Raw genomic sequence first — 14,823 nt, forward strand, 5'->3', positions numbered from 1 at the left:
TGACTCTTTGCGCATACGAGATGTACTTTATACAGCACCAAAGCACCACTTCAGGGATAAGGGAAGATCCGATTTGGGCTCCGTACTTGGCATATCTTCAACCCGTAACCCACACTCTGTGAAAAAGGGGACGTTCTCATATGATTCAATTTGTGCCCTTCAATGCTCACCTGCTCACACTTCTGGTTACGCTCATAATTACGGATCTATTATGTTTGTGTTCCTAGACATGGTTATAAACTATTGCTGTTCATTCATACAATTCACTGTCGGATAGCCGGTTACTATGCACAAGCCTGGGGGGGGAAAGGGGAGGGGGGTTGTCAGGGACCATACAACATATATAATGTAAGTTCTGAATCCTGTTGGTTTATCTCCTGGATGATGCTATTAGTTACAATTGTGTTTTACACTGTTCATTCTAGGCCTACAACCTCGTTGACTCCAGTTACCCTTTTCTATTCATGTAAAATTGCTGTTACCATAGGAGTTAGAGTGCAATGAAAAATTGTTTGATGTTGCTATATTTTGTATGTTTCTGGAAAAATTCAATAAAAATAATATAAAAAAAACCCAATTAGCTGAAAAATAAACATCTAAAGTTATAAACACCTAAAATCAGAAGCCTATTTATAAAACAAGGTAAGTCTCCAACATGCTGATGCTATGAAACATTGCTGGAAGAACATCGAGGTCTGTTACAAAGATAATTGTATGGGAGATCCCACTGGGACAGCATCAAACACTCTGGATTGGGGGGAGCTCGCAGGGAGCTGTCAAATCCAAATGCTTCAAAACAGTATAAACACAGTTCATGGGAAGCACAAAGTTAAACACAACATCTTTTTTGTAATTCTTAATGCAAAATTACTATTTATTTCTTGATGAACTGATTTGAAAGAAATAAAACAGTGAATGTGGTATGTGCAGAAGTTTGGACCCCCTTCAGTTGATTCATTACTACTTTACAATTTTTTTTAATCAAGGTCCAAAAAGTTGATTGACTCATTAGGCCTTCAGTTAGTCAGATAAAGTCTGTTCCACAGTTGAACAGATATTTTGACCTCTCAGGTTGTGATTATCTACTTTCAACAATCAGGGGCTCCTTTAAGCAACAACTGTCTGAGCATTTGAAAATTAAGATAATTCACTCTTACAAAGCAGGATAAATGCTTCTGACTAGTAATTTAAATTCTCGTAACTGTTGAAATCAAGGCAAGATCTGGAAAACCAAGAAAAATCTTTGATAAAACTGCTCATTTACTAGTCAGATCTGCAAATTGGAGCCCACAGATTACTGCAAACGATTTACTTCAAAGTTTATCTGACACTGAAGTACTTGTCCCAAGTACAGAGTTGCTTACACAACATTGATCTGTATGGGACAGTTGTCAAAAGGAAACATTCTACAAGTCATCACAAGTCATTATCTAAAGTATGCAAAACAAAATCTGATATTTTAATTGATGAATTTTGTAGTGAAGTGTAGCTTCTGTTCACATAGAAATTAATTGAAACATGTAGTTTGACCAGGGGTGCCTAAAATTTTGCATACAACTGTATGTTTTAAATATCCAATTGCATCCCTGTTCAGAGATCCTCCCTTTAGCAAACAAACAGGCCGATAACAACAGTAAAAATCGCGGGAGAGCGGGCGAGCGCGCACACAAGCCACTCTCCTGTGTGCGCGATTCAGAAAAAAAAATTATTCAAATTAGGGCCCATGGTAAGAAGAGGCGCTAGGGACACTAGTGCGTCCCTAGCTCCTCTTTTTTGACAGGAGTGGCGGCTGTCAGGGAGTTTGACAGCTGACACTCAATTTTGCCGGCGTCTGTTCTCAAACCCGCTGACAGCCAAGGGTTCGGAAACTGGACGCCGGCAAAATTGAGCGTCCGGTTTTCAAGCCGCGGTCTGATTTTAAATTTTTTTTTTTTTTTTAATGATTTGTAACTTTTGGGACCTCTGACTTAATATCGCCATGATATTAAGTCGGAGGGTGCACAGAAAAGCAGTTTTTATTGCTTTACTGTGCACTTTCCTGATGCCCAAAGAAATTAGCGCCTACCATTAAGGTAGGCGCTAATTTCTGAAAGTAAAATGTACGGCTTGGCTGCACATTTTACTTAGTGAATCGTGCGGGAATAACTAATAGGGCCATAAACATGCATTTGCATGTTGCGAGCGCTATTAGTTTTGGGGGGGGTTCGACGCGCGTTTTCCCTTACTGAATAAGGGGTAAAGCTAGCTCGTTCAAACGCGGGTTAACAGTGCGCTCCGCTGGAGCGCACTATACTGTATCGGCTTGAAAATGTCTGTTCAGAGAGGCAATGGATGCTGTGGAATCAAGTGAGACACAGCCTCACTAGAATGGAGATGCATTTGCAATAGATGGTGGTGGTGCTGGGTGCCCAGCTGAGAAAGTACAACGGGCCAATATTAAAATATTTCCAGCTATGTAAGTTAACTGAATAAGACTTGTCGTAGGATGACTTGCACGGGATATTCAGAGGCATTAGTAGTGCTGCTGAATATACCTGGATAAATATTAAAATTACCAGATAAGCTTATCCGGCTAACTTTAGACTTGCTATGAGCCATTGATAACTTAATCAGGTAATGCTGAATATTGATACCTATCCGGCTAAGTTAGCCGGATAGGTAGCTCCACCCAGTTATAGGCTGTTTAGTCTGATAAATGACTTATCCAGCCAAGTAGTATAGCCAGATATTCAGCGGCAGCTACTTAGCCAGACAAATCAGATTTATCCAGCTAAATAGTTGGAGTTGGAGAGAGGCACTTCTGTCAAAATGAATAAAAAATGATTTTGGCTGTAAAATAATCAGTATCCTCACTTTTGTTCTGATTTGTATTCAGTTCAGGAAGTCATGTATTTAAAGTCAGAGGCAGTCTTTTGCTTGCATGGAGTTTGGGGTGGATGAGAATTATAGAGCCCTTTATTTTAAAAGGCAGTGTCCCATAGACTTGGAATCTAGGAAGGCCATTATTATTCTTGTGCAGGGCCTTTTGAAACATGGGTGCTAGGTAAGTGCTGTGACCTAAGCTGCCCCTCTTTTACAGTGCTTTTTTATTTTTTTTTTTAAACTACTAAATCTCCCCTGAGTAATTTGAGTTGCTGTTGTGCTGGGACCTCCTCAGAACCTTATGTTGGTGTTGCACTGATCCATAAAATGAGTATAGCATGTTAAAGTGAGTATGTGCTATTGTAAAAGGACAAGGTTGTGTTTCCTTATGGGACTAAAGGAGCCCATCTTACAGAATATACTGTTTCGTGAGCATTGCCAATTTACTCAACGTTTTAAATTTGCCTTAGATTTTTATACTGTTAAACATGGCTCGTGTATGCTTACCCCTCCCCTCACTCATCCCCTACGTTTGCTGGTAATTTTCCTTCATGCGCCTCTCAAACATCACACATTCTGCTTACTCGGTACTTCCTTTGTTTCTTGTAACTTTCTTGGCACCTTTCTTATCAGGAATTCACTCTGCACTCACTTGCCATTCTCAGCCTTGGGCTGATAATTACATTTTTCCCTCTTCAGGCCTTTTTATTCCCGTTACTAGTCAACATAAGGCAGTTTTCTTAAAGCAATAATTTAACCTAATTCTTCATTTCCCTCTTGATGATTGGGGACAATCATCACCATCAACATTACCATCAGGGCCATGTGACTGTCTTAGATTGTCAGAGGGCATACTCTGATCTTACCCGTCATTGTCAAAATGACTCATCCTGAGGAGGTCCCTTTTCAGGGAAGCCGCTGTATCGCGGGAAGCATAGAGGTTCTGTGTCATACCTGACCTCTAAATGTTAACTGCACTCAAGGTGATAGGAGACGCTGTCCAGGCCCATAAACAATAAACAGGAAGGCAAACACATACACACTGCTATCACACCTATAAGAAGAACCAGAGCAAACCACAAGAAACCCCTGCAATTTCTCCTAGGGATGTGAGCCAGTTTACCAGTTGTTACCACCAAGTAGACCAAATCCATTACTAATTCAGAATTATCAACGGAAACACAACCTTGTCCTTTTACAATAGCACATACATCAACTACTAAAAAGTACACATGGATGTAGAAATGGGGATGGGACCACAAAATTGCACACGTCTTATGAAAATGTTTACGAATATAAAGTAAAATGATAGTGGCATCTTAGAAATAAGATCCACAGAGAAAGAAAGTTAACAAAAAAAAAAGAATATTTTTAGGGATTGGACTAGTACTGGTGCTTTTTATAGTTTGTCTCTTTTTTGTTTTTTAACAAATGGTGATTCTCATAGTATTTGACGTTTTGTAGAATCGTTCACAGCTTGTGCAGGAAAAACATTTTAATTAGAAATAATTGGCGCACTGTCTTCCTGGCTCTGAGCCACATAGCCATGATTATCAAAGGCACATCCAGTATAAAATGTAAGTAATGGATCGTTTTTAGTCTCAAGTGTAAAAGGATAAAACTGAGGATCCTTAAGAACCACTTTGTGGTTACAATAGATAGAATCGAATTGTTTGTGAGATGGTGCCTGCTGATGCTGTTTTAATAGAAAAGATTGAATGTTTTGTCATCTGGCAGCAATATTTTCAGCTCTGAAGAATCTACAAGAAAAGATCCGTAAGTTAGAACTGGAGCGAACTGAGGCAGAGGCAAACTTGAAAAGCTTGTCCAAGGAGACATCTGAATACAAAAAAGTGATTGAAAATCAAGTGAAGAACAGAGAGGGTTCAACAGTTGAGGCCGCAAAACTCAACAAAGGTATATTTCTGTGTGTGCATGTGTTACTGTAAGATAGAAACAGATGATCACTTTTGGGTAATTAGTGACTTGGCTGTATATCCAAATTCAGATGTGCACTTTATTTCAAATAATGCACCAGCTGAGTCTTCAGCATTGATGCACCGTGCTAAGTGTCTGAAAGAGTGATTTTTTTTTTCCTTTTAAAAGTAGCATTGCATAGATGGAAGCAAATGTCATTGTAAGTTTATCACAGTCAGAATCTCACACAGTTCCTTAATCTACTAAGTTGTAAAGACCTTTTTTTTTTGTACCATTTTCAGAATTAGCCTCCCAGCTGGCAACTGCTGAGTCTCGCTGCAGTCTTTTAGAAAAGCAGCTAGAGTGCATGCGGAAAATGGTACAGAATGCTGAAAATGAGAGAACATCGGTGCTAGAGAAACAGGTACATTTTAGTTAAATCCAGTTTTCAACTGACACACGAAGAGTTTGACATTCACTTTCCATGTTCTTTATCTTTACAAGGCTCATATATATGAGAAGTAACCTTTCTCCGAAGATGAGCATTTCTCATAGACTCAATGATGGGTCACCTGATCTGTCGTGTACAGAATAAGAGGCGCTTTTTCACATGTGGTGTACTTTTTCTTAGAGCTGCTTTCCGATTTAAGAGGAGCTTCTCCAGACCTTCATCTTCAGCAGTTCTTTTGGGAAGAAAAATTTTATTTTTCCTTAAGTCTAAGTACTTTTATTATATTAAAATTCTTTTTCACCTGAGCTGCTGCTTTGTGTGTTGACAGTGCCACATATCTGTTCAGCCTAACTTCATTGAAATACACTATATTCCTTTTTATGGGTTGGTTGGTTGGTTTTTTGTTTTTGTTTTTTACTTAAAATGTCTTTCCTGCCATCTATTTTTACAGATGACTTAGTATGAGAGCAAGCCAGCAATTTTAAAGAACTGTTCTTGATGTGGTCACAAAATATACCTCATGAACTCTCAGTCTCTGCTATTATTGCATGGAAGCAGGCCATAACAGATATGAGGCCTGCTTGAGCATGTTATCAATACCAATCTTTTTTATTGGTGGAGCTTAGGGATCCTGTTTCATTACCAGCAGAATGCTTTCAGACAATAAACCAACAAGTACAATAACCATTGTGCATATATTTATTCTATCTACCCATAAACACTAGACCCAAATAGCTTTCAGAACCCAAAAAGGAAAAATTATCCTTTCCTCATCGACTCCTTAACTCGTACGACAGCAGAAGCAATGTAGATGGCCAGTCTGATGCTGCTGCTCTTCTAGTCCTGATTCCCAGTTGTTGGCAGATTTTATTTATTTATTTATTTTGATGTCCCCTTTCACCTATTTGTCTTCCCTTGCATTCTGTTCTCAGGAGCCATGTTTTATTCATTTTGACATCACAATCACACCCTGTTACGTTTGGCTATATTCTGATTGATTCTTTCTGAACCTTTCTTTGCTGTATATAATGTTGCTTAAGGTTTACTTGCTGTTAAATGTTAGTCCTGTGGACCCTTTTGTTGGGGTGAGGTTGATGCAATCTACAGGGAGGTGTAGATTGTGTCACCTCATTCCAGCTGGCGGAACAGACCAGTGTAAAGACTGCTCTGGAGTGTCACCTATACCAGCCTCTTTTCCCTCGGGTTGAGCCCTTGGGTTCCAGGGGTCAGCAGGCTTAGGTGGCAGTCTCTGGGTCGTAGGTAGAACTGAAGATCCATGAGCAGGCTATGTTCTGAGGCAGGTGATAGACTGGAGGAACGAGAGTCCAGGCTAAGATCGGTACCAAGGTCAATCCGACTGGGCAGACGAGGACGAGGCAGGAAAGCAGCAACTCACACTACCAGCGCTAGGTAGACAACCTGTTGCTGAGGCAGCATCTGAGGAGCTGAAAGGCCCTTATAAGGGCTGAAGTGGATGGCATCATCCAAGGGCACCATGGCCTGGTTCCCGCTGAGGACCCTTTAAGTTTGGCCAATGGGTGTGTGCCTAGGGAAAGGAGGGGGCCAGGAGCCAGATGGCAGCATTTGCACCATGAAGAGGTGGAGGCCTGTGTTGGTGGCTCTTGGCGGTAGAGGAAGGCCTGGGCTACACTGGAAGTGAGGGCCCCGTGAGTCGCAAAAACATAACATTTACATTTTTATTATAAACCTTTTCTAGTTGAAGATAATTTAGCCAAGCTAGTTACCTACAATGCAGCTGTATTTATACTTTAGTCTTGCCTGAAATTACCAAAAGGCCTCATATTTTTGACCAAACCAAGCCTAATTCTATCTGATGTGTAACTACAAATACTTCTAAGATACATAATAGCCACTCTTCTGATAAGAATGCTTGTTAGATTTCATCAGCTACTAGTTCTGGATTTATTTTTTGTTTGTGATGGTTCAAAGATTGCAGGCCTTGGATAGGGGCCTGTTTATCAACTTGTGGTGATGCTTTTGTTGTGTTGAGCAAATGTGAGAAATCCCAATTGGGCATTGCCTCATGAGCCCCTTCTCATTTTTTTCATCTGAGCAACAGCATTGACATGAATCTTGCTCGCTCATATTTTTTCTATCTAAAAAGTTACCTTGCTGATTTAGCATCCCCCAAATAGCTCCTTTCATGCTACCTAGAAAAAAAAATCAGAGGAAAAGATTTTTTTTTTCCTCACAATGTCAGGAAAGAAGGTGGCCACAGTAATTGGTTGTAAGGACTATATTTATAGCAGAAGAATGGCAATTACAGATTGACTTGAGCCTTGTTACCTTTGCCTGGGTCCTGACTATGACCAGGCTAATTGTTATAACTGTGGCCAGATGTCCCTACGTACACAGAAGACAAGAGCCAACAAAACGAAGGAACTGCAAAAGGTTCAGAGAAGTCATGGTCTATCCTTCCGAAGCACAATTTCATCTGCCTGACCAGGAAGGGAACTGAGCAGGAGCTTCTCCAAATTATCTCCCCCATTGGAGTAACAGGTCGAATCCTTAGTATCGAGTAGATGCAGCCGGCATGCATCAAAAAAGAAGAGATGTAGTTCTGAATATTCTGCACTTGAAGCACTCTGCATCAAAAAAGCATAGATGATCAAGTGCATCAACACCATTGACCCTTTGTTAAGGCACAGAGCTACATTAGCACCGTTGTCACATGGAGTGCCATTGAATCCATTGGCACCCAGCATAATCAACGCATGTCATCCACCCATCGTTTCTCAATGCCCTTATGACCAGAAGTATCAACTTACTGGGCTGCAACTCTCTCTACCTACTTGTATGGGGCTCAAACAAGTCAGTTTATTGGATCTCTCTTCTACCACCAGTCACCAGAATAGTCATAAGAACATAAGAAATTGCCATGCTGGGTCAGACCAAGGGTCCATCAAGCCCAGCATCCTGTTTCCAGCAGAGGCCAAACCAAGCTACAAGAACCTGGCAATTACCCAAGCACCAAGAAGATCCCATGCTACTGATGCAATTAATAGCAGTGGCTATTCCCTAAATAAACTTGATTAATAGCCGTTAATGGACTTCTCCTCCAAGAACTTATCCAAACCTTTTTTGAACCCAGCTACGCTGACTGCACTAACCACATCCTCTGCCAACAAATCCCAGAGCTTTATTGTGCGTTGAGTGAAAGAATATTCTCCGATTAATCTTAAATGTGCTACTTGCTAACTTCATGGAATGCCCCCTAGTCCTTCTATTATTCGAAAGTGTAAATAACCGATTCACATCTACTCATTCAAGACCTCTCATGATCTTAAAGACCTCTATCATATCCCCCCTCAGCCGTCTCTTCTCCAAGCTGGACAGCCCTAACCTCTTCAGCCTTTCCTCATAGGGGAGCTGTTCCATCCCCTTTATCATTTTGGTTGCCCTTCTCTGTGCCTTCTCCATCGCAACTATATATATATATATATTTTTTTTTTTTGAGATGCAGTGACCAGAATTGTACACAGTATTCAAGGTGCAATACAGAGGCATTATGACATTTTCAGTTTTATTAACCATTCCCTTCCTTAATAATTCCTAACATTCTGTTTGCTTTTTTGACTGCTGCCGCACACTGAGCCGACAATTTTAAAGTATTATCCACTATGATGCCTAGATCTTTTTCCTGGGTGGTAGGTTCCATATTAGGAATTAACATCGTGAATCTACAGCAAGGGTTATCAAATTTGCAGACGATACAAAATTATTCAGAGTAGTTAAATCACAAGTGGATTGTGATAAATTACAGGAGGACCTTGCAAGACTGGAAGACTGGGCATCCAAATGGCAGATGAAATTTAATGTGGACAAGTGCAAGGTGTTGCACATAGGGAAAAATAACCCTTGCTGTAGATACTTTATATGGAACCTAATATCGTGTATTATCCACTATGATGCCTAGATCTTTTTCCTGGGTGGTAGTTCCTAATATGGAACCTAACATCGTGTATGTACAGCAAGGGTTATTTTTCCCTATATTGAAAAGCACCAGTCCAAGTACAGATCCCTGGGGCACTCCACTGTTTACCCTTTTCCACTGAAAAAATTGACCATTTAATCCTACGCTTTGTTTCCTGTCTTGTAATCCACGAAAGGACATCTCCTCCTATTCCATGACTTTTTTTAGTTTTCTTAGAAGCCTCTCATGATGGACTTTGTCAAACGCCTTCTGAAAATCCAAATACACTACATCTACCGGTTCACCTTTATCCACATGTTTATTAACCCCTTCAAAAAAATGAAGCAGATTTGTTAGGCAAGACTTCCCTTGGGTAAATCCATGTTGACTGTGTTCCATTAAACCATGTCTTTCTATATGCTCTACAATTTTGATCTTTAGAATAGTTTCCACTATTTTTCCCGGCACTGAAGTCAGGCTCACTGGTTTATAATTACCCGGATCACCCCTGGAGCCTTTTTTAAATATTGGGGTTACATCGGCCACCCTCCAGTCTTCAGGTACAATGGATGATTTTAATGATAGGTTACAAATTTTGACTAATAGATCAGAAATTTCATTTTTGCTTTCCTTCAGTACCCTAGGATGCATACCATCCGGTCCAGATGATTTGCTACTCTTTAGTTTGTCAATCTGGCCTACTACATCTTCCAGGTTCACAGTGATTTCATTCAGTTCGTCTGACCCATCACCCCTGAAAACCATCTCCAGAACTGGTATCTCCCCAACATCCTCATTAGTAAACACGGAAGAAAAGAATTCATTTAGTCTTTCTGCAATGGCCTTATCTTCCCTAAGAGCACCTTTAACCCCTTTGTCATCTAATGGTCCAACCGACTCCCTCACAGGTTTCTTGCTTCGGATATATTTTAAAAAGTTTTTATTATGCAAGGTCTGTGTCTAGAAACAGATCTCATTGGTGGTCCAGTGCCTCTAATTTCCAACCAACCTTTATCTCAAATTTTTACAGAACCCAGAAGGTGTTACCTTTAGTTTCAGAGGAGGATGTTCCACCACCCACGCCAAGTCAGAGAGCATGTCTGTCAGTTGACCAATTAATGGAGTTAGTGATGGATTTCTTTATCTCTTTGGTGACTAAGGGAAAAGAATACCATCCAACTTCTCTCCAGGATTTCAATTGTACTCTTATGAGAGGGAGACCTGCTATCTCTAGTTCAGTTATGCACCATCAGAATATCCCCACATGGAAATTCTAGTCTGCAACCTTCTCTTGCAGCAGACTCTAGGCACTCAGATGTGATGCCCTAGTCCCCTCTGAGATGACTAAGAACCCTGCCTGTTGTCACCTTCATCACTAGAATCTTGAATTAGCATTCCCTCACCTCTAGGTTTTAAACCCCACCCCGCGCCCCCACACTCCAGAGCTTCCAGAAGACTCATCTCTCCTGGAAGGCCCTTCCTAATCAATTTTTGGACAAGTTGGGAAAAGCCCTAGCAATAAATGTTTGTAAGGCTAAAGATCCTCGCACAAATATTATGGGTCTCTTCTAAATTCTGGAAACATCAGCAGAGCCAGCAGCTCTTCGATCTATTAAATCCTTTGTTCTCATTACAAATGAGAATGTGGGAAAATCAATCATAGATGAGAAACAGTGGTGCAAATTAAGGAACAATATGTAGTGGCCAGTCCTTCTCCACTGGATCATAACAAACCTGCATGGTATCCTTGTTACACTTATAAAAAGCTATGCTTCCAGAGATGCTTCTGCCAGTAATTACCTCATTATCAGGTGATCCAGCAACATCCGTCTCGTCAGACAATGTGAACGCTATCAGCAAAATTCCACTCGAGTCCAGCCCAAAACTGGCCAAAGTGTGTTTTTTCAGTCACCCTTCAAATTCAGCATTTTATTTATATATGTATTTGATTTATATTCTGCTTTATAGATACTTTAAAGCAGATTACATTCAGGTACTATAGATATTTCTCTGTGTCCAGAGGGCTCACAATCTAAATTTTGTACCTGAGGCAATGGAGGGTGAAGTGACTTGCCCAAGGTCGCAAGAAGCGACAGCCATATGCAAATTATTTTCATGCATATTCATTAGGGATATCCTGAAAACCCAACTTGTTTGTGGCTTTTGAGGACCAGAATTGCCCACTCCTGGGCTAGATACCGCGTCACTCCTCCCGGCTTCTCATACTCCCTCGTCATTCAGACTTCAATCCAGATCCATCTCACTTGACGCAACTCCTCCTGGAGGTGCAGTCATTCCTTGATCAACAGGTGATAGAATCAATTCCTTCCAATCCTATATGGCCAAGGGTTATACCCCCGCTATTTCCTCTTCCCCAAGAAATCTGGTGGACTGAGACCCATTCTGGATTTAAGAAGCCTGAACAAGCACATACTCCAGGTCAAGTTCAAAATGAATTCCCTCTGGGGACTTCCAGTGATGGAAGCAAACGAACTTGGAGAGAGTGAGCTCTGTGGAACTCCTTTAAGCTACCTTGTCTGATGATTTATTATACTCTCAAAAGCGAAGATTTATTTTGCGGTACTGTAGCCTGATAAACTCGGAATAAAGCATGAAGTCCAGACCTTATTTCTGTCAAGAAATGAACAAATTCAGAATTTCAAGCAGAAACTATTATAATCGCTACTGGAATGGAACACTATACAATTGAAGAGACTCGTTAACACTCAGTGGCCCTGAGAAAAAAGAGTGTTTTATCAGTTCTGCCACAGGTCCTGAACAGTGGCGTGCGATGGGGGCCTTCAAGGGATTGTGTCACTACGAAGTGGTAAGTGCCACTCAATGTAATAAATCACATTGGGCAGGGATACATCAAACCCCTGTCCAGTCTGATCAGTGGCATCGCACATACCCTGACCTTCACCGATGCCTGCCTGACAACGCTGCAGTCTGCTGCGGAGCCTGACCCGTGGTGGCTGACAAAAGAGAGGATGCGGTAGACTTCATCCCACTGGCAGCAGAAGGGAGAAGAAGGATCTAGTACCACTAGACCCCATCCTGTTGGGCAGCTAAAGAAGAGGCCTAGGCCCTATGGGTGAGCTCCTGTGTGTGTGTGGTTGGGTGAGATGCTGTGCGTGGGGTTGGGGGTGTATGTGTGACTGCCTCTGTATGGGTGTGGGTGAGTGAGAGCCTGGGTGTGTGTTTGTGGGTGGGTGAGATTCTATGTATGTGTGGGTGAGAGGGTGTGTGTGTATGAGAGGCTGTAGGGGTGGGGTTTGAGAGCCTATATGTGTGTGTGTGTGGGGAGATGAGCACCTGAGTGTGTGTGTGTGGCTGGATGAGAGCCTGTGGGGGGGGGGGGGGGGGGATGACTATCTATGTGTATCTGTGGGTGGGTGCGGGGAATGAGAGCCAGTGTGAGTTGGTGGGGGAGAGCTGGTGTGAGAAAATAAAGTTTGTACAGTTACCCCTCCCCCAATCCACAACAATCTCAGAGCAGCTGGAAATCTAAACTTCCCCATTATGAAGAGCTGGAGATTTTTAAAATCCTTATTAGTTTTATTATTGGATGATATTTGATGTTTGCTGTTTTTAAATCTTATATTGGTATTCTGGAAAATTTTATTTTTATTTTTTTTTAATTTTATTTCTTTATTGAATTTTCATTTAAAAATTTTTCAAACTAAAATATCAGAAAGTAATACAGACATAGTTATTTAACAAAATAATAATTACCATAATCATCTACCTCTCCATTACATAACCTATAAAATGGGGGAACTACATCTTTATAATGATCAAATAAAATTAAACCTTTTGAAAGGAGAGAGAGACAATGGAATTCTATTGATCATCAATACTACCTCTTACTACTTCTTTATCCAACATGAATGTCTCTAACTATATTTATTACCTTGATAGGTTACTAAACACAAACACGGATACTTTAAAAAGAAGCTTGCTCCTAGAGCAAGCAGTTTAACCTTCAAGGAGAGGAAATGTCTCCTTTTTGCCTGAGTGGCTCGTGAGATATCGGGAAAATTTTAAGATTCTCTGACCACAGAAATTTAGGTCTTTGTGTTTAAGAAAATCCCTAAACACTCTATCCTTGTCAGCTTCCAACTGGAAAGAAACAAATAAAGTGGCTCGCCTATGAATGATATCTATGGACTCTTCTAGGAAGGTCGAGTCTCCCACACTTGAAGTCACAGAATTTTCCTCTTCCTTTTCTTTCATTTGTTTTGAAAAATAAAAAATTTTTGAGACTACTGGTATCTCTCTCTCTTCATATTGCATAATCTCCCTTAAATATTTTCTAAACATTTCAATTGGTGATAAAAGTCTAGTTTGTGGGAAATTAATCATTCGCAAATTTTTATATCTCATTATATTCTCTATTTTCTCTAACTCTCTATGAATGAACAAGCTATCTCGAATATGAGCAGATTCAGTATTTTCTAGCAGTTTAATCTTAGATGTAATTTTTCCCATTTCTTCTTTCAGAATAGCTACTTCCTTTATTTGCTCTTCTTCTACCTGTATTTTATTAGTATTTACCACAGCTGACAATGAATCATTCAGTTGCATGACATTATTATTATTAACATTTGACATCAATTTCCATATATCTTGCAAAGTTATATTTTCAGGGGGATTGATAGGCCATTGTTCAGGCCTTTTCATTTCCCTTTCAATATATCCTTTATCCAATACTAATAATTGGTTACTTATCTTTGTGTTTCCTGAGGCTGATGAATCAGCTTCCAGATGCAAAAATCCATCTGAAATTGATGCTAAAGGCTGTGGAGGGAGTGATGGTCCTTCACCAGGACTTAGAGACGCTGAAAAATTCTCCCCTACCTTGTCCTCACTCGGTGATGATTTGATCCGTTTAAACACGTGATCGTCCATATGTATTTTGGGAAATTTTATAAACATTTTTTGAGATTTTAATTATCGGATGCTCTACTAATCAGTTTTTAAATATTTATTCTTTTTATTAGTAAGGTTTTACTTTTATATTTCTTTTTGTTTGGTTTCTTATTTTTCCCTTGATAAGTATCTGTCTGTTCTGTATGTGTGATTGAGGTAAGTGATTTTTCTTTGTGTAGTTTCTGTATAGGGTCTATGGCAGTCTGTTTTTATTCCGTTTTCAATAGGAGGTGTATTGGTCTTCTAAGACCTGATGTAATGTTTGCAGTGCTGCTCTTTCCTGTGTAGGGTTGTAGGGTTATTGCTGTTTCAGTCCTGGGAGTTAATGGTGTTTTGATATGGCAGATTGTCACGTCGAGTAACTGTACTTTTGGCAGGCTGTGAAAGCTTTTATTGGACCTATGTAAGTATTATCCAAAAATATTGTGCATGAGTTAAGACAATATCGGACTCATCTTTAGATGTGAATGTCTCTGATATGACATCTGAAGAAGGGACCTATGTAGTTTTAAAAGCTTTTGTACAATACTTTTATCTATAATTAATTTTTTTTTTATTTTACAGGTATTTTAGGCAGCCTGGCTTGTCCTGTTTTCTAAATAGAAGGTATATTGATGATTTAGAGCCCAAAGTAATATTTGCAGTGTTGCCTTTTCATTGGTAGGGTTGTAGTTTGTGCTGGCAGTTAGTGGTGTTCTTGATATGGGAGGTTTACTATATTGTAATT

The 14,823-nt window shown here is 40.2% G+C and overlaps 1 protein-coding gene across 1 annotated transcript in view; it reads left to right on the plus strand.

Annotated features, from left to right (window-relative positions):
• Positions 1-14,823, plus strand: part of CEP57 (centrosomal protein 57) — a 97,243-nt gene that overhangs the window by 15,587 nt on the left and 66,833 nt on the right. Inside the window, exons 3-4 of the mRNA XM_029602375.1 lie at positions 4,600-4,779; positions 5,082-5,203. Coding sequence (XP_029458235.1) covers positions 4,600-4,779; positions 5,082-5,203 — 302 coding nt within the window. The remainder of the gene's footprint in view (positions 1-4,599; positions 4,780-5,081; positions 5,204-14,823) is intronic.

The sequence above is a fragment of the Rhinatrema bivittatum genome, chromosome 5 (assembly GCF_901001135.1).
Source record: "Rhinatrema bivittatum chromosome 5, aRhiBiv1.1, whole genome shotgun sequence".
Lineage (NCBI taxonomy): Eukaryota > Metazoa > Chordata > Amphibia > Gymnophiona > Rhinatrematidae > Rhinatrema > Rhinatrema bivittatum.